General features: G+C 39.1%; 1 protein-coding gene across 4 annotated transcripts in view; it reads right to left on the bottom strand.

The window, feature by feature from the left end:
• The window catches only part of LOC149815830 (uncharacterized), a 110,771-nt gene that overhangs the window by 56,893 nt on the left and 28,183 nt on the right, over positions 1-25,695 (bottom strand). For all 4 annotated transcript variants that reach the window (XM_089990103.1, XM_089990102.1, XM_089990104.1 and 1 more), the window contains 4 exons: positions 11,636-11,756; positions 1,048-1,107; positions 854-904; positions 612-770 (listed from right to left, as the gene is read on the bottom strand). In XM_089990103.1, the coding sequence (XP_089846229.1) occupies positions 612-770; positions 854-904; positions 1,048-1,107; positions 11,636-11,756 (391 nt within the window). The remainder of the gene's footprint in view (positions 1-611; positions 771-853; positions 905-1,047; positions 1,108-11,635; positions 11,757-25,695) is intronic.

The raw sequence follows: 25,695 nt of genomic DNA, 5'->3' as shown, positions 1-25,695 counted from the left end.
GACTGTGTAAAACAGTCCTGTCTGGACACTGCTGGCCAGGTGCAGAGTTGTCCTGGACAAGCCGAGTTGAAGTACACCTCTGTTTTTTATTTTTTGCTTTTTGTCCCATGTGTTTCAGACACACTGCTCCAAGGGAGAGGTGGAACACTGCAGGACACCTAAAAGGTGTCCCACTGGACACGCACCGACTGTTTGTATTGAGCGCATGGGGTAATTTTTAGTTATACTCAGAAACAGCTGAAGCCCAATAATTCTTTTGCAACTTTGTTTAGCATGATAAAGTACCAGGACTGCTCAGACGTCATTCTCTTTGAGGTTCCAAGAGAAAATCACAGCTTCAAAATAACAACCCTTTGGTGTCTTTTCTTTTAGAGATCATTTTCCTTGTTAAATTCCTTATCATTCTCTACACCCAGAAAAACATCTTTTTAAACAGTCATATATTAGTAATTATATGGTACAAAAGTTACACATATTTGGTACTAAAAGCAGTTTAGATTTTCACTCAGACAATATGCAATAGTATCAGGACAGGCATAGTTGTGTGCAAAGAATAACGCCAACCTTTTAAAGAAACAGTTGCAAAATAAATGCATTAATGATTTACTTACCATCATCAAAGCATTTGCAATGCCAACAATGACTGCTAAAAGGTACATAATATTGTGAATGTTCCTCGGTAGGAAAAAAAAGGCAGCACCAGAGAATGACCATAAAAGTGCACCAATGGTGAAGAACCACTTGAGACGATGACCATTCCATTGGAACTCCTGCATTGTGAAGATATATGGTAAATTATACGTCCATAGATTGAAGGTATCCAGAAACATGAAAAGGGGAGGAAAAATGGTACCTGCAAAGCAACTGATACCACAAAACTTGAAACATAGATGATTGCAGGTACCTATAAGGTTCATTGAGAAGCCATGTAGAGCTGTGTCAATGAGTATACTGTTGAGATTTGATTAAATACTTCACCAACTAATAAGAAAATGAACATTTAAACACTTGCAAGAAATATTATACCACTGAGATATGTTTACATACCAAAGCCTTGGAGGATTGACCCATTTGTAGTTCATTTATAAGGTAGAAAGCAAGAAGAGCCTGCAGAAAAACAGATAAACTATTTATTCATCTTAGTAGATGTATAGCAAATATTTTGAATAAAATGGTTGGACAAGTTACAATGAAAACCACTAGCAATAGATAATCACCAATCCCCGTATATCCTTAACAATTATAACATTTGCTCTCAGCATGGTGCCCATAAAATAAGTTGAATGATAATCCAGTGAAAAGACACTTGGGCATCATTACCAAATCCAAACAAAACTAAGAGCCCCTTTTTCTTTTTTTCCCATTCTTTGTTCATGGTATTGAAGATTTTCAAGATGCCTTGTTCCCATCTTCCATATATTTGTCGTAGAAGAGGTTTTCAGGTCCACTATTCAAAATTCATTGTAAGGCCTCATAATTTTTCAGCTTTTAACAATAAAGATTATGACATCTAAGGAAATTTCTGTGAAAAAATAATACATAAATATTATTTTAAAGGTGTATAGGAGTTGGGGGACGCTTTGGACCCTAAGTGGAGCGTGGATCATGGGAATTAGCCCATGGTTCACACTTTTACCAAAGGTTTAAAATTTAAATAAATTCACTAAGTTTAAAAGCTAGGCTTAATTTTAAAAGCTATTTAGGATTAGCTTAAGTAGCAAGCTAAAATTTTAAGCTTAATTTTAAGATTAATTAAATTAAAACCTAGTTAGGAAACCCAATTAGGAAAAATGTGTTTTCCTAGTTTCCAAAGAGGGGCGCCACCTAGGAAACCCAACCTAGGTGGGACGCCTCCTCTATATAAAGAGGTTAGGGCTGCCTCTCTCCAAATCCGTGTTTTTGAGAGAAAGCAGCAGCAAGAGAGAGAGAGAGAGAGGAAAAAGGTCTACCCGGGTTTTTTTTGAAGGCTTGGAGAGGAGCCATTGATCTTCACGTGAAGACCCCGAGGGGATTTGATACACAGCAAAGGTACGGGCATCTCACTCAATCTGATAGAGGAAGATAGTTGCATGGATCGAATCCATCGTGATTTAAGAAAATAAAAAAAATTTAAAACAAAAAAAACTGTTTGATAGGAAACGTTTTTGGATAGTAGGCTAGGCTACTTAATTGTGCCTGTCCAGAATTTTCATTAATCAGATTACATAGATTTATGTGTTTTTCTTTGGACCTAATAGTCTGTCCAAATTGTGTATTAATCTGATCATCGGGGCCATGCGTGTGGGGTTTTACTATCCTAAACTGATTATGCGTTCAGAATAAAATTGTTAGCATGAACTGTATATACATGGGATTTTTAATAGCATGATCTGTTTAGATGTGTAGGAGTTTTTAATACCTTGAACGGTTGCTGAGTTTCAGAATTTGGAATAGCTTAAACTGATTTTGCTTGTTAGACTTTAATAGCTTAAACTGATTATGCTTGTGAGATTTTAATAGCATAGACTGTTATTGCGTTTACGTATATTGATTGATGTCTGTGCGATTCTATTGAACCTACATTGAGTTGTTTATGAGGGTCTAGGATCAGATCCTTTGGACTGCTTGTGTTTGGGTTTTTGGACTTAACTCAAGGGTCTGATACGAAACCAGTTGCACATGGGGTTTGGACTGAACCACCACAGGAAATTGGGTTGTCCGATTTTCCTTGGTGGGTTCGGGCTGGACCTGTAAAACTCATAATTTTTAAGGATTATTAATAAATAAAGAACTCATTTTTTATCTCCAAATTAGAAATGTGTTTCTAGCTTTTGAATTTCATTTATTTATTTATTATATATTCATTTGTTCATTCAAGCCAATCAGGGTATAATTTGCATTTATAAAACTATTTTGGGCTATAAATCACTATATATATATATTATATTTAAATATATTTTTGATGGAGTTTGTAAATTATTGGAGTGTATTTGTGTGTTATTTGACTCTTGGTAATGATTTATAAGGTAATTTGCTATTTTTGGCTAATCTTGTTATAATTGGCATTTTTTGAGTTTTTGGCGTTTGCGATCGCACACAAAGGGTTCGTTGTATTGCTTGGGTAGCGGTCTTTGCGAACTTCGAAACTCCTCGGTCTTTTGAGTTTCGATTAATTGTTCTTCCCATTATTAAGGTAAGATACTTTAACTGAACTTGTAGAGAGCATGTTTAGGGACTAATTGTGTAAGCATGGTGTCGTTGCACTGAATATTTAAATGAATTGCAAATATAAGTTATGCTCACACACTTCACTTAGTTATGGATATTTAGGACTCTTCTGATTGTAATTCAGAGATCATGCTTGTCATGATTGTAGTTAGCGAAATATGGAGTGTGTTTGCTGCAAGTACACTTGTGTGTGGGTTTGAATGCCCGTGCACTTACGAATGTATAATATATACGGAATGTGTGTCATCATACTTTGGTTTGCGCATACTATATTGCTTTGTGTGTTTGTAAGAATTTGATACATGGTGCACATATAACTACTATGGATATGTATAAGTCGTGTTTGATGCATACTGTGAATGTTATATATATTGTCTTGTCATATGATGAACTCATTTATTCTTGTATAGAAGAATGCATGCAAATGTTATAAATTGTTTTGAACTTGTATGTCTTGTTTGCTTAAGAAATATATGCGTATGATGTACGGTAGGATGGTCAATGAGATTTTGACCAACTCTTACACAATTATATCTAAGGTAATATATCGATTCATGTGGTGAAAAATGCATATGACTTTTATCGTGTGTGCAAATCTCGAATTACGTAAGAGTTATGTATGTTGAGGTTTAGTTACTTCGTATTATGAAATGTGCATGTTCACATATACATGCATAGAACTCATGTTTTGTTTATGCATGTTTTGAGGTTCAATTTACGAAGTGCAATGTAACGACTCAACTCATACCCCTTGAAAATGCAGATTTTTTTTTTTAAAACAGTGCGAAAAACTTTCAAAAGACCCGGGGTCCTCACAGTTCTAATTCCAACTAGATAGCCAAACACCACAAAGAAACTTACAACCATCATCAATAAGAATCAAAGTAAAACTCTTTATTTAGGAATCAATAATCAATTTTAGAGACAATGTTTACTCAACAGGAAGTAACGAAACAACTGACTAAAACAAAAGAACTGAAAAGAAACAATAGAACTGAAAGACAAAACAAAAGAGCCACTCTGTCCACTAGTGAAGCTGTTAAGAACCAAGTGTGACTCTCATGCCTCCCAGTAGCTGTCGACTTCACTGATCGTCTGTTCCTGCGAAAAACCAATAAAGTAGGGTGTCGGAATCGAAATCCTAAGCATGACTACTTCTTAGTGAAACGAGTGAGATAAAGGGTTAAGATAAGATATCATGCAACATTTGAGGGAAATACATACAGGACAATTTATAGCATTTAAATTTTTTTTCATGCAACAGTTATAAATGATAAGCATGCGGAAAATTAAAGAGTAACAAGTAACAAAACTTCAGCATGCAATAAGAAGTAAATATTTCACACTCACCATCATGTATTGATTGAGGAAATAATTAAAATATGCATGATCTAATGCATAGTAGGAAAATGCATGATTTTTGTGCAATTCATGATTCCTTTTGTTATCTTTTATTTAAGTTTCCCTTTTTTCCATATGCATGCCCTATTAAATGCACACAACTTTAAGTTCCTCTTTTTAATTACCGTTGCTCACGGATACACCAAACGAGTACAATCTTCGAGGTGAAGTTAGGTTCCAGGGTAACTTAGCACACAATTTGTATTTTATTACTAGGTTCCAAACTTACCACCCCCAGGTAAAGTGTCAGACTCTCCCTAAAACCGTGACCAGGAGAAAGAACCTCAATATCGGGTTTAGGGGACAACATAAAACACACAAAGTTTTTGTATCCTCACAGTCTCCCCAAGACCGGATCTCTAAGATCCTCATTCTCCAGATGGGAGATCTCAGAACGTATATTACATTATTCTTTATTATTATATTTTATTAAAAATCAATTCCTTAAGTTTTGCAACACCATATGCAAAAATAAAAGTAAAAGCTCGCATATACCTCGCGAGAGCCATCACAGGACTCCAGCTCGTGGAAACAAATAGAACAGCGCAATAAAATGAAATATTAATAAAATATGATTTTTGCGATGCATTGAAATGAATAAGGAAAAACAATCCCACAGCTCGGGCCTACCAAGCCCTCGATGACTCATTTCGATCATCGATGCACCATATGCATAAACCATAACATGTTATATGTGAAGTAAATCACGTACTTTCAAATTACACATTTCTCAAGTCAATTGCAAGCTCTTAACCCATAAGCATATCCACAACAAATTCTAGAGTTTCACCATATGCATACTCAAGTCGATGCATGTTTTTTTTTAAGTGAGCTTACTTATGTGCATACATATTCCCAATCTGTGTGTCTATTCATGTTGGTTGCATAATCTCAACAAGCACGCATATGCATATCACTACATGTTTCTATCACGTGCACACCTACTTGTAAATGCATGTTTTCATTAAAAGAAGCATCCATACATATTTGTTTTCACGTGTGTAACCAGCAATGAAATGAGTTTGTTTGCAATAATCATAGGCACATCAGCACAATTACTACAGTAATACATGACTTTGAAAAGCAAAATTCTTATTGAGAGCAAGCCTAACTTTTGCATACTCTGGTCAAATAAAAGCAACCGGAAGAAAAAAAATACAAACTCTTAACACATATGTTAATATGCATTTGAAGAACCAGGGTCTCGCTTCATCAAGAGATTCACACCCAGCCGAACCAGTCGGTTGGGGTCCCAAACAGGCCCAACTGACTCCAGTCAGCTCGGTCGGGTATGTCAGCCCTGGGCCAAACCTGGCCGCCATGCTGGAGAACTGAGCCAGCCCAACCGACCCAGTCGGCTGGGGCCTGACAACACCTACACTGGTCCAGCCCAGGCCTGTGCGTGCTGTCAAGGCTGGACAGCCTCCCTGCCATCACGGTATACATGTACTTTTAAGGAGACCAAAACCCAATCATATATATATATATATATATATATATATATATATATATATATATATATATATATATATATATATATATATATATAACATGGTGCACTATATTTTTTTTGAACAAGTGTACATCAAAACACTCACAAATAAGAAACAGTGCTCATACACAGGAACAATGTATAAACTCAGAAAAACTTGTGCACGAAACATGGATCAACAAATATGCCTACCCTGTGGCTTGATTTGGCATTTATTTTCATGTTTCCATTCCACTGAACAACCTAGCCCATACACAACATTACAAATCTCCTTTTTCTTTATTAAACAGCCCAACAAAACCCATAGCTAAATATTTTCTTTTATATATATATTTTTCTAATCTAAATCACCCAGCCCAACCGACCCTGTCGGCTGGGTCTGACAGCATATACACGGGCCCAGTTTGAACCTGTGTATGCTGTCAGGAAACCACAACATAAAAAAAAAAGTTAAACTATATTGTTATATTTTTTCCCTTTCTTTTGATGCCAGAGATCACAGGCCAGCACCCAATCGGCTGGGCCTACCTTGGCCCAGCCCAAACGATGCACAACACCCAGCCGACTGGGTCGACTGGGTCTGTCGCCCCCCTGATGCACGACACAACATTTTTTTTTACATGCCCAGTCGATTGCTCGGTTGGGCCTGCTATCATGGTTGAGGCCTGATCGGCCAATCGAACCGAGTTCAGTTGGTCCATCAGCCACCACCCACGAAACCTAAATGGCCCAACACATATTTTTCTTATTAAAAAACAATAAAAACACAGAAAAATACAGAGAATACATGTAGTTCATGGTGGAAGACATGGGTCCACTACTCCTCCATGGATTTCCATTAAAAGATGCATGGAAATCTAATCTCCACCCGATTTCTCATCCGTATCAAGAAGAGGTACCCGTACCTTGATCAAGAATGTGAAAAGAGGGTTGTGGAAGGTGCTTGGCTAAGCAACAATGCCTCCACTCTTCTTCTTCTACCTCCTTCTCTCCTTTTCTCTCCCTTTCTCTCTTTTCTCTCTTGTTTTTTTTTTCTCTCTATGGCAAATGAGGGAGAAGGGCTCCCCCCCGCGTCTCTTTTAATAGCTGAAAACTCTCTAGAGAGAGTTTCTAGAATTAGGTCTCTCTCTCTCTAGGGGAGTTTCCAGATTTTATGAAACTCCTTTCCTTTTTCTTTTTTTTTTGACATTTGACTTTTCAAAAGATTTGGAAACCTCTAGTCTACTTATTAATTAGGGAAGAGGGTTAACCCTAAACCCCCTTAACCCAAATCCCGAAATTAGCAAACATTAATAAATAAATAAATTAATTTTTTCTTAAATGTTTGAAAGCTTCCAAAATTGGTCATATTGACCATGGAGACTTTTTATATGAGATTAACCTCAATTTAAAGTCCCTAGCTATTAAAAGAGACTGGGCATGGCCCAGGTCTCATTGTCAAGGCTTTAACGAGCCACTTAAAACGTGAGGAAAAGTTTTATTTTCAACCTTTAAATTCAAGCGAAATTTGAGTTATTTTCGGACAAATTTCAAAGGCGAAATTCAAGTTATATATCATTAGATGCGTCTCAAAATTCCGAGCGTAACGATGCTTTATTTTTTTTTATTTGGGTCATTGGAAGCTAGAGGTTTTAAGTTGAGTAAGAGTAAGACTGAATATATGGAATGTCGGTTTAGTAAGCAACGAAGTAGTGATGGGAGTGTAGTGAAGCTTGGTGAGCAAGATATACCGGTGAATGATTATTTCAAATATTTGGGATCCATCATTCAAAAGTATGGAGAAATTGATGGAGATGTAAATCATAGGATAAAGGTTGGGTGGATGAAATGGAAAAGTGCTACTGGAGTGCTGTGCGATCGTAGAATGCCATTGCGGTTGAAGGGAAAGTTTTATAGGACGACTATTAGACCCGCTTTACTATATGGTACGGAATGTTGGGCTGCCAAGAGACATCATATTCAAAAAATGAGTGTAGCTGAGATGCGGATGCTTAGATGGATGTGTGGAAATACAATAAAAGATAAGATTCGGAACGAAGAGATACGTAAGAAGGTAGGTGTTGCACCCATTGAAAATAAGATGCGAGAGAATCGTTTACGGTGGTTTGGACATATTCGGCGAAGGCCTAATGATGCTCCAGTTAGAAGGTTGGAGAAATGGGAAAATATATTAGTTAAAAGAGGTCGGGGTAGGCCTAGGAAGACTTGGATGGAGATGATAGGAAAGGATATGAATGCTTTGAACCTCACCGAGGACATGGCGTTGGATAGAAATGATTGGAGGAAAAGGATTCATGTGGAAGACCCAAAATGAATTTCTTTTTTGGTTCATATCGCTGACCCCAATTGTTTTGGGATGAAGGCGTAGTTGTTGTTTTTGTTTTGGGTTATGGTTGACCCGAAAATCACGTTTTTCGAAAAAAGGAGCAGTTTGTCGGTTTAGATTTGATGGATTTGATCCAAATTAATATGGATTTGGACTCTATCCAAGACCCATATTAATCTAGATTTGATCTAGCCCAAGACCCATTTGGATTTTTGGAAATAGATTTGGATCCAAATCCATGCCCAATGATGTTTCCAACTTTAAATTCATTAGATACTTTTAAATTGAAGTTAATTAGTGTTAAGAAGTCTCTCAAATTGATATAATAACCTTTGGAAGCTTCTGAGAATTTATTTACTATTTAATATTAAATAAATAAATAATTTAATTTAATTTCAAAATTTTAATTTGGCTTTGGTTTAGGACTCTTAAAAGAGTTCTTAAACCAGTGTTATTAAAAACGTGCCTCAAGGCGCAAAAAGCGCGCCTTGCCTCAAGGCGAGGGCCTTTGTGCCTTGAGGCGCAAGCATGAAACGTAAAATCATTGAGGCGTACGCCTCATATGCCTTGAGGCACGCCTCACGGTGAGGCGCGCACGCCTCATATTGTTGGTCAAATGAGGGTCAAAGCCCTCATTTGACCAAAAGTAAAATGTTACCCCCGACCCTAATGAAGGTCGGGGGCCCTAATTTTTCTCTCGCAGCCCCTCTTTCTCTCTCATCTCTCACAGTCTCTCCCTCTCTCTCTCGTCTCTCACAGCCCCTCTCTTTCTCGTCTCTCACCTTTCGTCTCGGTCTCTCCCACCTCTCTCACCTTTCGTCTCGGTCTCTCCCACCTCTCTCTCTCTCTCGTCTCTCGCAGTCTCTCCCTTCTCGGCCTCCTCCTTCTCGCCGGAAGCAGCCGCGATGCCGGCAGCCCTTGCCAGACCCCAGGTAACCCTGACCCCCTTCATTCTTTTTCCTTCGTACCTGCCTCCCTCTCTTCAATCTCTCCATACGACAGGTATCATGGATTAAAGTTGTTTCTGACTGTTACCTTATATGCAATCAAGTTTCTAGGGAATCATGCTTTTCTTGTGAAGTAATTTTTTAGTCATTTTTGTGCATGTCCTCTTACAGTTCTGTATTGATGATTTTTTTGTATGCTGCTGCTGTTGTCTATCTAGAAGAGCAGATGGGCGTTAGATGCAATCTGAATACTTGGCTATGGTTGACATTGCTTTGTTATGCTTTGATTGTAGACACTCTTAGTTTTTGGCTGTTTGTTTTTAAGTGCAACTATGGTTTTTTTGTTGATACATTCTTTTGATCTCATATATTTGGTTACTTATAATGGATGTGACTTGTAGGAGCAGAAAATGCATCAAATTGTGTAGTGTGTAGCTTTTACTCAATAAAGAAGTTTAAAGATGTGCAGGGGGCTGGCTTTATGCCACTGACTTGCACCATTTCAAATATAGTGTGACTAAACTGTTTAATATTCTCATTTTACAATAGTTTCCTGATATTCCTTTCTGTGCAGATGATGGTGGTGGCATGGATCCGAATAAAATGAGGCAGTGCATGTCACTTGGGCTCATGCCACTACGGCAGTATGGTTCATTTCCTACGGAGGCACTTAGACCATTGATCCATTGGGTGCAATACTTGATGGACACCCGTGGGATCAGGTAATAAAACTCCTGATAATGAAATTAATAAAATAAATAACCCACTCAGATTTGAGCTTACCTTAGAGAAAGTAAGTGGTACAAAACTCCGAAGACAACTGTGTTATCATGATTCGAGTGGCAATGACTCATTAGTCTCCAATCCTCAGAGTCAAAAGGTCGGACTACCAATTTGTCCAAGGTGGTAGATCAAAGTTCTACAAAAGTTAGGGATGTATCATATTTTATTTAACTTTTGGGAGTTTTTCTCGGATATTCTACCGCTCCCTTTGAATTTCATTTTCAGTTAGTCACTCGGGTTAACCAAATACATAGCATAATAGATCATAGAAGAGTCTCTTCTGTTACGATTGCCTTAGCCTGCGAGTACCCACAAGATAATAAATAGAGAAACACAATTATTATATTTTTTGCATTTTATTTCATGTGGGACTTGTGTTGTAATGTACCAAAAAATGCTTATGGTGATCTGTGATTATTTATGTGTCTTGAATGTGACCTATGAAATTAATTGTCTCAAGTAATATTCATTCAGTCATGTCATGATATGAAATTGTCTTATATATGCTGATATACATAGAATTATACGTCCTTGGTACTTTGTACACATGCATAGACACGTTAATCCTCCTGTTCAGACTGGTTGTAGTTTGACCCTACTATTTAAACATTTTAGGTGAGGAATAGACGGTGTGGAGCGGTTGCGGAATGCTGTAAGGGCCTTGATGCATGAATTTTTTATATTCTCGGGACAACTTTTAGATAGTTTAATTATTTACATTTAAACTCTTGTAATGAACTTATAATTTTATTTGATGTTAGACTTTATTAAACATGTAAAATGATATTTTTGGTATGAATGTTTGTGACGTGACTGAGACATTTGACCCGAAGCGAACTTATTATTTCCGTTGTGTTTCAAAAAAAAATCACAAAATTAGGTTAAAGTTTCGGGGCGTTACACATGGGTTTGTCTTTCAACAGTGATTTAAAAACATGTATTCGTTTAAAAAAAATCACAAATTTTCAGGGGTGAGTTTGGGGTCGTTACATTCATAGCCTATAAAAAAAGAGATTCCATTGGCATGTTTCAAAATGATGCATCAAATGTAGTCCATGATTCAACACTTCAGATCTTCCAGTCTTAAATCTACAAGGATAGTGTTATATGCTGCATCTTTAGCCTCCGTTCCTAAGCCTCTTTTTTCATTTGCTGATTAATGAATTTTTAGACACATCAAATATTTTTTTCGTAGGAAGGGTAGCAGAATCTGATGATCTATCTATCAACAATTATAAACTTCATCATGGAAGAAGGATAACTTTTGCATTGCGGTGGCTCAGGAATCAAGAATCTTAAGAACAACAAGGTAGCATTAAAAATTGAAGTTTCAGTACCAGCAAGCTGCAAAAAATTATTAGGCAGTACTTTTTAGTGAATGGAATCAGCTACTTATCTGAAACATAGTTACCAATATCACTTATGTTACCTACAAACTTGAATAGATTCAAACTTAAACAACAAGCACAGAGTGATTACCTGTGACACGTTGGTAACCAATCTAGTCAGAACGTAAACAACTGCAACTTGGTGGTATAAAACCTTGCTGAACCAGTATTTCCATCCAATCCTTTCAAATTTTTTGCTTTGATGCTTCAACCTATGACAAAAGGAAATAGAAAGAAATAGAGGAAGAAAATACACAGAATCCTCTATAAAATTCAACGTGATATTGACACAAGAATCTTATAACATTTTCACATATCTTATAAAAGACAAAATCTAGAAATACAATTTTTTAACCAAAAACAAAATGGAAACGCTATGGCTCAAATTATCAATCCTCATAAAGGAAATCAAAGCTTGTCAACCTTCAATCAAGATGATGATAATGCCAGAGTTGATCTCAAAATCAATCAACCTTATCAGTCCGGGTTGTCATGTGTGCTTATGGTCGTGGCGAGCCGAGCTGAGCCCAAGCTTGTGATAGGCTTGTCCAAAGAGAACAGAAAACCCAACCACCTTTTTGCAAGGCACATACTCTACCTACATGCTCCGCAACATTTGTTTATGACATGAAAGTCACAATATATATTATATATTTATTTGTCGGCTGAACCAAGCTATGATCCCTTTCTTTGTCTCGACTCAGTGACCCGGTTAAAAATGTAATATCATAATATGTAATGTTTTTAGTTTTTAGTTTAGTTGTATATTCTAGTTAGAATCTAGTTAGGCTATCTTTTAGTTTTTATATTTTAGACATTTTAGACCTTTTCACTTTTTGACTAAAGTCAAAAAGTGATTGTACTAGAGAGTCGTTGGACTCCCAACAACTCTATTTAGAGCCGTTGGAAGCCCAACGACTCCCTCTTAGACTTCCTTTTTACATTATATATATGGGGTTGTTTCCCCTTGTAAGTTATGCTTTTTGTAAGGGTGTTTCCCATTGAATAAAGATTATATTTTTCCTACTGCTTTGCACACCCTTTTTTGGGTATATTATATGAACCCTAGTGGTTCTTGTGATGGTATATTGTTTATGAACCTTCATGGTTCTTGTGAGAGATCTTTGGTGTGTATCATTTGAAGATTCGATTGTTGGTCTCATCTTCTTAAATGGTATCGGAGCTCGATAGTGTTCAAGCTATTTTTTGGTGCATCGGGAAGCGTGCCATTCAAAGTTTGAAAAAGAAGTGTTCTTTTTAAGTGTATGTGAAATTGTGATCATGCAAAATCTTGAAAGCTTGGAGGAGCACTCGTACTCACTATCCGTGGTGGAGTACATATTTTCTCTTCTTCTTTCTTTCCATTGTTATTTCTTTATCCAAACCTTATAAAATGGATGACAATGATAATATCACTATTAAACCCATTAAACTCAACGATTCTAATTATGTTCCATGGCCTTCAATTATGAAGCACCTTATATGGAGAAAGGGGTTGTAGGGTGTCATAACCTGAGTAGAAAAAAAATCGTTTGGATCCAGGCCGGATCCGGACCCGGATCCGACCCGGGTGATGAGTCGGCTGCGTGCTTTTAAAAGCACGCAGCGGCGAAGGGGGGAGGTTCTCGAAACCTCCTTCCCCCTCTCGTCTCTCAGTCTTTGCATCCTCTCCCCCTCTATCACTCTCTCGGTCTCTCTCCCCCGACCGACTCCCTCTCTCTGCGTTGCCGAGCACTGCCACCGACGCCCCCTCCTTCCGACGAGCACCTTCTGACAGCTTTCCCTCTGCGACTCGCCGGCGACGCTTCTCTACCTGGCGACCTCCAGGTATGCTCCCCTCGTCCCTCTTCTCCTTCTCCGCCTGTCTCTTCTCCCCCCTTTTCTTCTTCTTTTCGTCGACCGACAGGGGCAAAAGTCCCTGCCTGTCGGTCTGTTACGACAGGGGAGGGGCCGAGCCCCCTCCCTATTACGGTAGGGGAGGGGGTCGAGCCCCTCCCTGCACCTTTGTACTGCAGGGGAGGGGCCGATCCCCCTCCCTTCTCATTGTTACAGCAAGAGAGGGGTGTGGGGTGGGGGGGGGGAGCCCTCCCTATGCCTCTTCTCGCATTAGGCAGGGGCAAGCCCCCTCGCCTCGCTTTTCCCTGGCATCAGGCGGGGGCTTCACCCTCTGCCTATTCGTATTTCGACAAGCAGAGGCAAGGCCCCCTGCCTCCCTCTTGGCATGTTTGTTAGGCAGGGGCGAAGCCCCCTGCCTCCGTTCGTTGTTGGCAGGCGGGGGCTTTGACCCTGCCTCTCTTCTACTTTGTCAGGCAGGGGCGCAACCCTGCCTGCCCTCGCTTTATGAGGGCAGGGGTGCAACCCCCTACCTCCTCGTTGGTTGCTGACAGCAGGTTAGCAGGGGCTTGCAGCCCTTGTCCCTGATTCTTGCGCTGATAGCAGGTGCGCAGGGGCACGATGTCCCTGCCTCTACTTCCTACATGTCAGGACGACGACAGTGCCCCTGACCTTCTATTTTTGGTATTAGCTTGCTAAGATTATCACTTTTGCAGCTCGTGCGACGAATCCTACTCGCGCTCCGCGACCCGAGCCGTTCATCGCTTACACTCGCAGACGCCAGCAAGCTCGCAACTCTCCAAGGTAGGGGAAGATTGCACGGAAGACTTGGACAATTAAATTAAGTTCAATTAACTAAAAATGGACCATTAAATAAATATATATATAGAAATATATATATTTATACGAGTACACATTTAACTCAAGGATGCGGTTCCGTGATCTTTGTCCTTTACTTTCTAGCAGTCTTTACCTTGCCTTCGCGCATTGTGCAAGGGTTTTGCGTTGCACTCCTGCTTACAGTTTTTACTTGCCGTCGCGGATTGCGCCGAGGTTTTGCGTTGCACTCCTGCTTACAGTCTTTACTTTGCCGTCGCGCTTTGCGCCCAGGCTTTTGCTTTTGCATATGTGTTGTTACTGCCTTGCTATTGCAGATGACGCTCAGGTTTTCGCTCATTGCATGTGCTATAAAGGCATCCTCATGGAGGATGCAAGAGGCATCTACCACTCTTCCTCTTGCGACAAGAGTTGAGTCAGGAGCTTAGCGATTCATCATCGTCGAAGGAAAGGGATCCCTAGCAGGGATCCAGGTTCTTCGAGTACGCAGTCCTGCAGACGAATTGGGATTCGAGCGAACTTCATAGCGAGGGTTCTGTTGAGAAACCCGTATCCCGTCTATCGAGGCCGGTATCGAGTCATGCGAGACATGTAGATACCCCGATAGCGAAAGAGATTCGAGATAATCTCATGCCGATTGTTGGCACAAGCTGCTGGCTGTTTCAAAAGATAAAGAATGTCAAAGTATAGTTTGAGAAGCATTACATCTTTGTGAAACACTTCTGCTGAGGCTCCTATTGAGGAGCTATACTCCATTCATCCTAAAGTACTTGTAGTCGTGCACTACATGCTAGTACTGCGATGAGACGGTTGTGCGACCTCGAACAGTGCTAAATGCACAATGTTGTAATCACATAAATGGCCTCACATTCGCCTTCACAGGCAAGATGCTCGAGTGGTTTAAAGGCCACAGCATAAGATGGGTCGTTAGTTAAGCAACCCCTAACGCACTCATTCACTTCTGGTTGTCTGTCAAGGGAGAGGACAGAGCGATACAAAACTCCAATGGACAGGTTGTTAACAACCACCCTACGGGCAATGATCCGGCCTCCCCAGTCATTGGAGTTAAGGGGAAAGGGGCTACAATAGTTAGCTCAACACTTCTGCAGAAGTTGGATGCATCCGTTGCACTGCCTTCTTTGGGGAATCCTCTCTCGGCTAAAGCCGTCCCTAAAGAGCAAACTCAACTAGCTATTCGGGTTATTGAAAATACATAAAATAACAGACGCCCGAACTAGTCTCAGTTGTTTCTACGTTTTGCCTGCGCGTACCTACAGGCCAGTAATATCGAAACATAAAGTCTATTCACACGGGTCGCTTGCTTGGTAGTTCAGTACGCTACTCGTTGAGCTGTACCCGCCTGTCGAGGCGTTACTCTAGTTTGTTAAACTGCTTACGCAGTTCTTTGCTAAGTAACATCTAGCTTCTCATACTAGTTAAATGCTTATAATAATAGCATTATGCCCGTTGCTACATATTAGCTTGTGACTTGCTTTACTGCTTCGTCAAATTGTTTAGTGCTTATTGTAATGTAGCACATTGCCTTGCATCTCTTATGATTGATGTGATTGCATACAACTCGTAATCTACGAACTGGTGGCAACTAGGATTGATGTGGCCGTTTGTCTTATAAGCTGCTTACATATTGTGATATAACTGTTGATGTATGATTGCTTATCATGTATAGCTTATGAATGGCTTGCGATGCAATGGTTTATGCCTTATGATTAATTTAATTACTTGCTGATGGACTGAGCCATTTGATGGTAATTGTATGTATTACGAGCATTGTTATGAGTGCTTGTCTTATTCAGTTGTTTTGTTTGGCTGTCAGATAGAGTTAGTTACTCTTCGCCTATAGAATCAACTGGATTGCCATATCTGCGTGTTCTCATGTGTCGTTTACGCATGTTTTGAGGATTGTAATGTTCCTTGTGGCAATAATATGATGTGTAGTATTATATGCTTCTGTGTGATGTGATTGATATGCCACGTGATAAGAAATGTTGGAAGTATGTGATAATATGTTCATGGTTCATGAAACCATATTGGAGGAATGGGTGATCTTGTGTTTTGTTTTACCATGTGCAATGATACACTACATATTGCCGATATTCATGCTTGTGCCCATATTGATGGCTTCTGACCCCAAGAGCAGTTAATTGTTTGGAGCAGTCGATTGTATTGATGCATGTATCATTGAGTATGATATCTGTTAAGGACCTGATCTCCAAAGGATTATCTGCGAGGGCGTGTATGATCAAGACCAGGTAACCGGCTAGAGTGGTAAATTCTCTGTGAGGGTGTACACTGTCCACGAACGGGTAGCCGTAAAGACGGTGAACTCCTGTGAGGAAGTGTATGGTCCAAGACCAGGTATACCATCTAGGGCGGAATTCCTTGTGAGGTTATACATTTCCCAGACCAGGTGATCCAGCGTTGATCTTGTTGATTGTAATAGTGACTATCGACCCTGAGAGCGATCATTTGTGTTGATGCGTGTATCGCAATGATTTTCATTGGATATGACAATTGTTGAGGACTGACTTCCCAAAGGTTTCGCTGCGAGGGTATTGACAAATTTCGTATGGATGTATGCGTGGTTCAGTAATATCACAGATATTACAAGAATGTCATTAATGAGGTTATATTGAGCATGTGTTTCATTTAACATGTGTATCAGATCCATACGCAAACTGTATTTTAACACCCTCCCTCAAGTTGTACATGATTTTGGAGCATGTACAACTTGCTCTTCAATAGCCAAAATTGACGTGCTGTTAACCCCTTGGTAAACAGGTCTGCCACTTGATCTTCTGTTCGAACATGACGTAGTTCTATCTCCTTCATCTCGACTTTCTGCAGTATAAAATGTTGATCAATCTCAATGTGCTTCGTTCTGCTATGCTGGATAGGATTACATGCAATGTTTATTGCGCTTTGATTGTCACATAAAAAAAATGATCGAATAATTGTCTCCCCAAGATCACTCAATAAGTGTCTAATCCATGTGGCTTCTGCCATGCCTGCAACCATCGATCTGTATTCAGCCTCTGTACTTGATCGTGCCACTGTCTTTTGTTTTCTGCTGCTCCAAGACACTAAATTGTGTCCAATATATACACAATATCCAGAGACAGATCGTCTCTCATCTGGATCCCCTGCCCAATCTGCGTCTGTATAAGTGATGAGTTCATGTCCTCTATGCATATTATCGTTCTTGCGATAAACAAGTCTGTCTCCTATAGTTCCTTTTAAATAGCGTAGAATGCGCTTCACAGCTTCCATATGACCCTCCGTTGGAGCATACATAAACTATATCAGGTCTGGTAAAGGTCAAGTATTGTAACATCCCCACGAGACTTCTATACGTTGTAGGGTTGACACAAAGATGACCATCTTCAGAGCTCAGCCTTTGATGTAATATACTAGGAGTGCTGACTGGTTTGCAATTCGTCATCCCGACTCTTTCCAGAAGGTCAAGAGTGTATTTTTGTTGCATGAGTGTCAATGTGTCTTGTTGTCTGTCAACTTCCACACCAAGAAAGTACCACAACTCCCCCAAATCTTTCATCTTAAAATTTTTCATTAAAAACTGCTTCACGTCTTGCACATGATTATTTGAGCTCCCAGTGATCACAATGTCATCAACATATATAAGAAGTATAACAATGTCTGCCTTTTGGTAAATAAAAAGTGAGTGATCCAGAGAGCATCTTCTAAAACCATAACTCTGAATTTGCATAGAGAAACTTTCGAACCAGGAACGAGACGCTTGTTTCAACCCATACAGAGATTTCCTTAGTTTGCACACCCAGGCAGTAGGATCCTTCTCGGCATAACCAGGAGGTTGCTCCATATACACTTCTTCCTTTAAAGTTCCATGCAAAAATGCATTTTTAACATCCATCTGGCTAAGGCTCCAACCTCGATCGACTGCTAGGGATATGATGACATGAATAGTACCCATTTTGACTACCGGACTAAAAGTTTCATCATAGTCTTCACCATATTGTTGTGTGAATCCTCGAGCAACAAGTCGCGTCTTATATCTGTCAATACTTCCTTCAGGCTTATACTTTATTTTATAAACCCATTTTGAGCCAACTACATTCTTTCCTTCTGGCTGAGGGACTATTTCCCAAGTCTGGCATTCATGAAGAGCTTCCATTTCTTTATTCATAGCTTCAGTACAATGACGGGATTAAAGAGCTTGATTAAAACAAGTGGGTTCATCCTGTTTTGTGAGCTGAGACATAAACAACTGGAAATCAAGGGAGAAGGTCTCATAACTCACCCATCATTGAATAGGATGCTTAATGTGTGACGGCCTTTGAGCCGAATCATTGGCGATGCTTTCCACATTCCTCGGCTCTGTATTTTTGTCCCGTCTAGTGTATATTTGTCCAAAGAAGCGTTCTACTGGGGGTGGCTCAACTGGAGATAATTCAACATGCATCTGTGAGTCATTCAACTCCCTACTCAAGCCGAAGGAAGGACAATTTGTTTGACATGTTTCTCCTGTATTAGCAAAAAGATCTGCGCTCATCCATGGATCATATACTTCTAATGCTCAAGATGACAACGCTGCAGAGTCATTGACCTGAAAATTTCGTTCGTCAAAAACAATATTTCTGAAGGTCCTAATACGTTTTGTAGTAGGGTCATAGCATCGATAACCTTTGTATTCATCTGCATACCCAACAAATCTGCACTTGACAACCTTGTCTCGAAACTTATTTCGCAGAGATGAATCAATATGTACATAACATACACAACCAAAAACACGCAGCTCATCGTAAGAGGGATGTTGCCCAAATAAAGTATAATAGGGAGATTTCCGATCCAAAAGTGCCATAGGAAGACGATTTATGATATGAACAGATGTGTGAAAAACTTCTGTCCAAAGACTAACGGGCACATTGCTATCATGTAACATGCTCATCGCGCTCTCGACAATATGCTTGTGTTTCCTCTCCGCAACCCCATTTTGTTGAGGAGTATGAGGGCAAGAAACCTGTCGACTTATTCCTTTATCCCGAAGAAAGGCAATAAACTCGTTCGATGAATACTCTCCTCCACCATCACATTGTAAATGCACAATATCACAAGCAAACTTTGTTTTGACCATCGAATGGAATTCCCGAAATATTTGAAAAACTTCATGCTTGTGTTTTAAGAAATATATCCAAGTATAACGGGAATAGGAATCAATAAAGACAACATAGTAACGACTGCTAGAAAGAGAAGGAATAGGTGCGGGTCCCCAAACATCGGAACAAATAATCTCAAATGGCTTTGAAGCTCTTTTATTTATAATATGAAAAGGAAGAACATGGCTTTTGCAGAGTTCGCATGAAGAACATTTATTATTATTATCAAAAAATGAACATAAACTAGACTCTGGAAGGAGACCATCAGATACAAGATTTTCAACGAAACCCCGACTACAATGTCCCAAACGACTATGCCAAATATCTGGCTTATGACAATGAGATGAATTAAAAACTTCCAATGAAGGGAAAAACAAAGACTCTGAAGGTGAAGACACTGAAGAATGCTTGGACGACTTCAACTGGAGGACTGAGACTGAAGGCGAAGACACTGAAGGAATCTCTTTGAAGACGTACATGTTTTCTTGTCGCTCCCCCTTAGCGAACGTCTCCTTCGTTCGTAGATCCTTAACATAAACAGAAGAGGGAGTAAATTCGACGGAAGAATTCATATCATCAATAAGTTTAGCTACAAAAACAATGTTCTTTTTAATATTATGAGCAAGAAGGACATTGGACAAGTGAAGTGAGGACTTTGACATAGGGATATGTGCATTGCCAGTATGACTAATGGAGTGATAAGTTCCATCTCCCGTAACTATACTACCTTTTTCAAAATAAGGCAATAAGTGAGATAACTTACCCGCATTACCTGTAACATGTGTGGCGGCACCTGAATCAACATACCATTCGCCTTGTTCATTTTGCTTGATTGTCATCTATGACAATGCTGATAACAAAAGTTGTTGCACATCTGTGGATGGCACTTTTGTGTCCACAGTAGTAGCTGATTTATTCTCAATTTTGTTTATTTTTCCTCTATTCTGTAGGTTGAACCAACAATCAGCTTTCACATGTCCTCTTTTGTTACATAAGAAACAAGTGAGCACTCTCCTCTGATTCCCTGTATTAAAAACCCCTGAAATATTAGGTGTAGGCAAGATACCACGTCCTCCTTGCCCAAAACGTCTGCGGCCTCTGCCTCCTTGATGCCCTCCATTCCCTCATCCAAAACCTACAGAAGTGTCCATGGCCAAAACTGAATGAGGACGAGCTGATTCATTTCCTTCTGCCCTTTGTTTCATAATCATCTCATGCTGGAGAAGTTTCGCTTGAAGGTCGTCAAAAGTGGGCAAGTGAGGAAGGCATGATAAAGTTGTGGTAAACATGTCAAAATCAGGACCCAATCCATTGAGAAGTTGTTGAACTTTATCTTTATCTGCAATAACACTTCCAATAACCGCCAATTGATCAGTAATACTCTTCAAGCGACCTATGTATTCCATGACTGTCATGGAGACTTTCTTCAAACTTTGAAATTCATTTTTTAAGTACATAACTCGGGCTTCTGATATCTGAGAGTATGTTTGAGACAACTTACTCCACAGATCCGCCGCAGTGCAATCATCTAAAAGAGTAACCAACACTTCTTGAGAGAGTGTTGACGTAATATAAGCAACCAAAGACTGATCCCGCTTCCTCCAAGCTGTATACTCAGGATTTTTAATAGAAATGGTAATTGTGTCACCCTTCTCATCCTTGGTTTCCTGCAATATAAGCCGTGGTGGTATAGGAACTAAACCATCCAGATGTTCATCGAGATCCTGACTCCGTATAAAAGGAAGGATTTGCCTCTTCCAAGTCAAAAAATTAGAATGAGTAAGTTTTTTTGTAACGAGCTGGCTCAAGAAATTTGCAGAGGGACCGGATGGCGATGAGTAATCCATATCAATGGGACAATGAATAAGCAAACAAAACGAATGGAAAGAAACAAACAGGTTTGAGAGTGTAAACTGTTATAATCTGCCTATAAGCGTTGCACAGGGAACACTAAAATAGCAATAAATGAAAGGAAAAATTTCTGGAATCAAAGAGATTGAATAAAAATGGTGACTACAATAAAAAAAGAAGCAAACAGGCTGCAATCAGAGAGGGGAACACTTATAAATGAGGAATGTGACAGACGTTAAGAACGGATGAATCAAGAAACGATGACTGACAGTCGTCGATGAACGAGAATCAGCAGAAAAAAAAATGTGAAATTAGGGTTTCACGTGAATCTCGATTCAGCAATAAAGAAAAGGGTTTCACGTGAATCTCGATTCAGCAATAAAGATGCAGAAATCGATATATAGGATAAAATAAAACCCAAAATGAGGGCAAAGATATATATATATATATATATATATATATATATATATATATATATATATATATATATATATTTAGGGTAAAGGAAAACCCAAACCGAGAAGAAAGGCCTTTAAGAACAAAAATCAATATTCAGAATTTGAAGAGAATATCAAGAGAGAGAATGAGAGAAAGAAAGATGGAAGAAAAGAAAATAGAATATCAAAAGAGAGGACAGAAGAAGAGAGAGCAGAAGAAAGAAGCAGCCAAGCCTTTTATCTCACCTCGATGAATAATCTAGAATCAAATGTGCTCTCTTACCGTGTTAAACAGGTAGTGCCACCACCATAGGAGAAGGAAATTGTTTCTTCAGATCTCGCTGAACACGCTGGTTCTTCAGATCTCGCTGAACACGCCTCTAATAGGATTCCGCAACCCCGAGCTCTGATACCATGACAAATTTCGTATGGATGTATGTGTGGTTCAGCTTGCACAGGAAAAGGGGAGAGAGAGAGAGGAGATGCACAATTGGCTGGGGCGGCACTCTATCGCTCGACCTCCAAAACCCTAAACTTTATAAAAACAAACAGATATACAATGATCCTTGTAATATCAGAGATATTACAAGAATGTCGTTAATGAGGTTATATTGAGCATGCGTTTCATTTAACATGCGTATGGATCTAGATCCAGATCCATACGCAAACTGTATTTTAACAGGTATGTATGATCAAGACCAGGTGACCCGGCTAGAGTGGTAGATTCTCTGTGAGGATGTACACTGTCCACGAACGGGTAGCTGCAAAGACGGTGAACTCCTTTGAGGAAGTGTATGGTTCAAGTTCAGGTATACCATCTAGAGCGGTAATTCCTTGTGAGGTTATACATTTCCCAGATCGAGTAATCCGGCTAGAGCGATAGAATCTTTGTGAGGATGTACACTGTCCACGAATGGGTAGCCGCAAAGACGGTGAACTCCTGTGAGGAAGTGTATGGTCCAAGACCAGGTATACCCTCTAGGGCGGTAATTCCTTGTCAGGTCGTATATCTCCCGGACCAAGCGATCCGATGTGGATCTTGTGTTTTTGCTTACCATAAAAAGTTATGGTGAGCTGTGATGATCTTCTGAGATTGTTTGGGATATCCACTTATGAATTTATAGTATCGGCTTTCTGTTTTAGCATGATTACATGTAGGACTCAGATGTGAGAATCAGATCATTAGCGATTTGAGATAGTGATCATGTTTTGGACCTTCTACGGAAGGGTGGGCTTTTCTGAGAAAGTATGACGCCTTAGTGAGTCATAACCGATGGCAGGTGGCCGCTTAAGGCCTTGAGAAATGGGAATAGTTTAAGGTTGTTCAGGACAAAGCGTTTGTTAGAAGTAGTGAGAGCGACAAACGATGTCCTGATAATGATTAAATGTAGAGACCCCGTTCTAGGAACGAGAACAAGCTAGTTGTGTGGTGGTTCACAACCTATGATCAAATGAATCGTCTTGCTACGTTTTGCCATTTGCACTGCTTACTTACTCGCTTGCATTACTTACGCGTTTGCACTACTTACACATTTGCACTGCTTACTTACTCGCTCGCATTACTTACGCGTTTCCACTACTTACGCATTAGCACTGCTTACTCGCTTGCATTACTTACGCGTTTGCACTACTTACCCGTTTGCACTGCTTACCTGTCGTTCACTGCTTACCTGTTTAACTGCATATCTGCTTTAAACTGCTTAGCATACTTAATTAAATGTGCTTAATTCAGTTTCCTATAGTCTCTCTTGTGCACCTACTAGTTTTTCACGAAACTAACCCATTCTATGGGTACAAGTGATGATTAGGTACACCACGGGCGATGGCGTGATTGCAAGATGGCTTCAGGACTTCTTTCTGATCTTAGCTCGCGTCCTGGACATTTTGGGTTTGTAACGGATTTTTCTTGGGATATCCGAATTTTGGTGAGTTTTGGTTCTTTTAGCTAACATGCCCAAAGTTGTCAGCTTGCCTTATGAATTAACAAAAGAAAGGTCTTCCGCTGATTTTATAAACAAACTCTGGAGGAAAGAGATTTTCTCTAGTCTCTTGCCTGTTTTCTGAAAGGTTCGCAAGTTTGAAATTTTGGAGCGTTACATAGGGATTAGTGGATAAGACTGATTTGGAACCTAAACTAATCCTTACAAAGATTGAAGGTGAAAAAGAAATACCTCTTACGGAAGTTGAAAAAACCAAAGTTGTTACCACTTATGAGAAAAAGTGGAAGGAATGGAGAATGAGACATGCCAAGATTATGTCTTGGCTCATAAATAGCGTAGATATCAAGAAATGTTCAAGTATTGCAAAATTTGAACATGCTAATGATGCTTGGGACTATCTTAAGATAATGTATTCTCTTAAAGACATTGTACATGTGTGCAATTTACAAAACCAAGTTCGGAATATGATTCAAGAGGACAAAAGCATTAAAGAATACTATAATAGCTTGGTCGAATTATGGGAAGAGTTGGCTCTTCTTGAACCAAAGTGGCATGGTTCACAAGACATACAATTTCGCCAAAATCAAATAAATGCGGAGCACTTTTTCCAGTTTGTTAATGAACTAAGATCAGAATTTGAATCTACCAAGTCCATTCTTTTTTATAGAGGGAAGGTTCCCTCAATAAAAGACATAATAGAACAATTGAGTATGGAGGATACTAGGCTCAAGAATAGAATCATCAAGAGTGATGATGACTCGGTTCTAACACTATCTGGACCGAAAAACCATATTCGTACATACAAACCCCCAAATTATGGGAGGACAAAAGATGAGAAACACGAAAATGAGTTTGAAAAAAGGAAGGTAATTTGTTACTATTGCCAAGAACCGAAACATGTGAAAACTTATTGTCCAAAATTGAAGAAACCATATGAAAAGAAGGTTGCCTCTTTCGGACCTCCTCAAGAATCAAGTGAACCATCCATCGGGAGCATGTCCTTAACACAATTGGTGGAAGCACTTCAACCACTGCTTAAAGGAGCATCCTCATCCACTGGAGCCGCCGTCTCTTCTGTCCGTATCTCCGACCCTGTTAAATCTCTTTAGCTCCTTGATTCTGGTGATTCCTTTCATATGACACCAAACATTGATATGTTATCCAAATGTCATAGCTCAAATAGGTCAAACGTTTTTATCGTTGATGGAACATCTCTTGAAATCAAATGAATAGAAAATTTTGAAAATGTTTTTCAAAACTCATAAAAGGTTTTGCGTTCCACAAGTTAGATATATTCATAAACTCAACCTAAATCTTTTATCTGTCTCTCAATTGTCTGGCCATGGATGTAATGTTTTTTTCTCCTCTCATGGATGATAAGTGCAGGATCACCAGTCAGGGAAGTTGATTGGGAATGCCATAGAGAATGAGGCTTGTACTACATGGATTTTTTGAAAATACCCAAGAATACACTGTGTTGTAATGTTCAAAAAGTTGACTTGGATCTATGACACAAGAGACTTGGCCATCCTAGTGTATCCAAGTTCCAGTTTTTTCTAAAGATATTTTTTTTTTGTAATTTTGAAATATTTACATGTGAAAAATGTATTCTTAGAAAAATAAAGAGATTATCTTTTCAAGAAAGAACGTTTGTCTCTTCACAACCACTTGAGTTAATACATTCGAATGTATGGGGACCCGTATCGGTTGTTTCAGAAGGTGGTTTTATGTATTATGTAATTTTCGTAGATGATTTCACAAGACATACTTGGATCTATTTTCTTAAACATAAATCTGAAGTTTTCTCGCACTTTTAAATATTTCATAATCTAGTTACAAATCAATTTAAGAATGATATTTCAATTTTTCGCACTGATTCAGGAGGAGAATTTTTATCAAAAGAATTTAAAGATTATTTAAATTTATATGATATTACGCATCAAAAATCATGTCCCTATACCCCTCAACAAAACAGTTTAGTAGAAAGAAAGCATAGACATATTATAAAAACATATTATAAAAACAACAAGAACTTTACTCATTACACATCAAGTACCAAAGACTTTTTGAGTTGAAGTCACTCTAACTGCAATTTACCTT

The sequence above is a fragment of the Nuphar pumila genome, chromosome 15 (assembly GCF_984573655.1).
Source record: "Nuphar pumila chromosome 15, dmNupPumi1.hap1.1, whole genome shotgun sequence".
NCBI classification, from domain to species: domain Eukaryota; kingdom Viridiplantae; phylum Streptophyta; class Magnoliopsida; order Nymphaeales; family Nymphaeaceae; genus Nuphar; species Nuphar pumila.
Note: the sequence above shows the minus strand (reverse complement) of the source record. Positions and strands in the feature narration are given on the sequence as shown.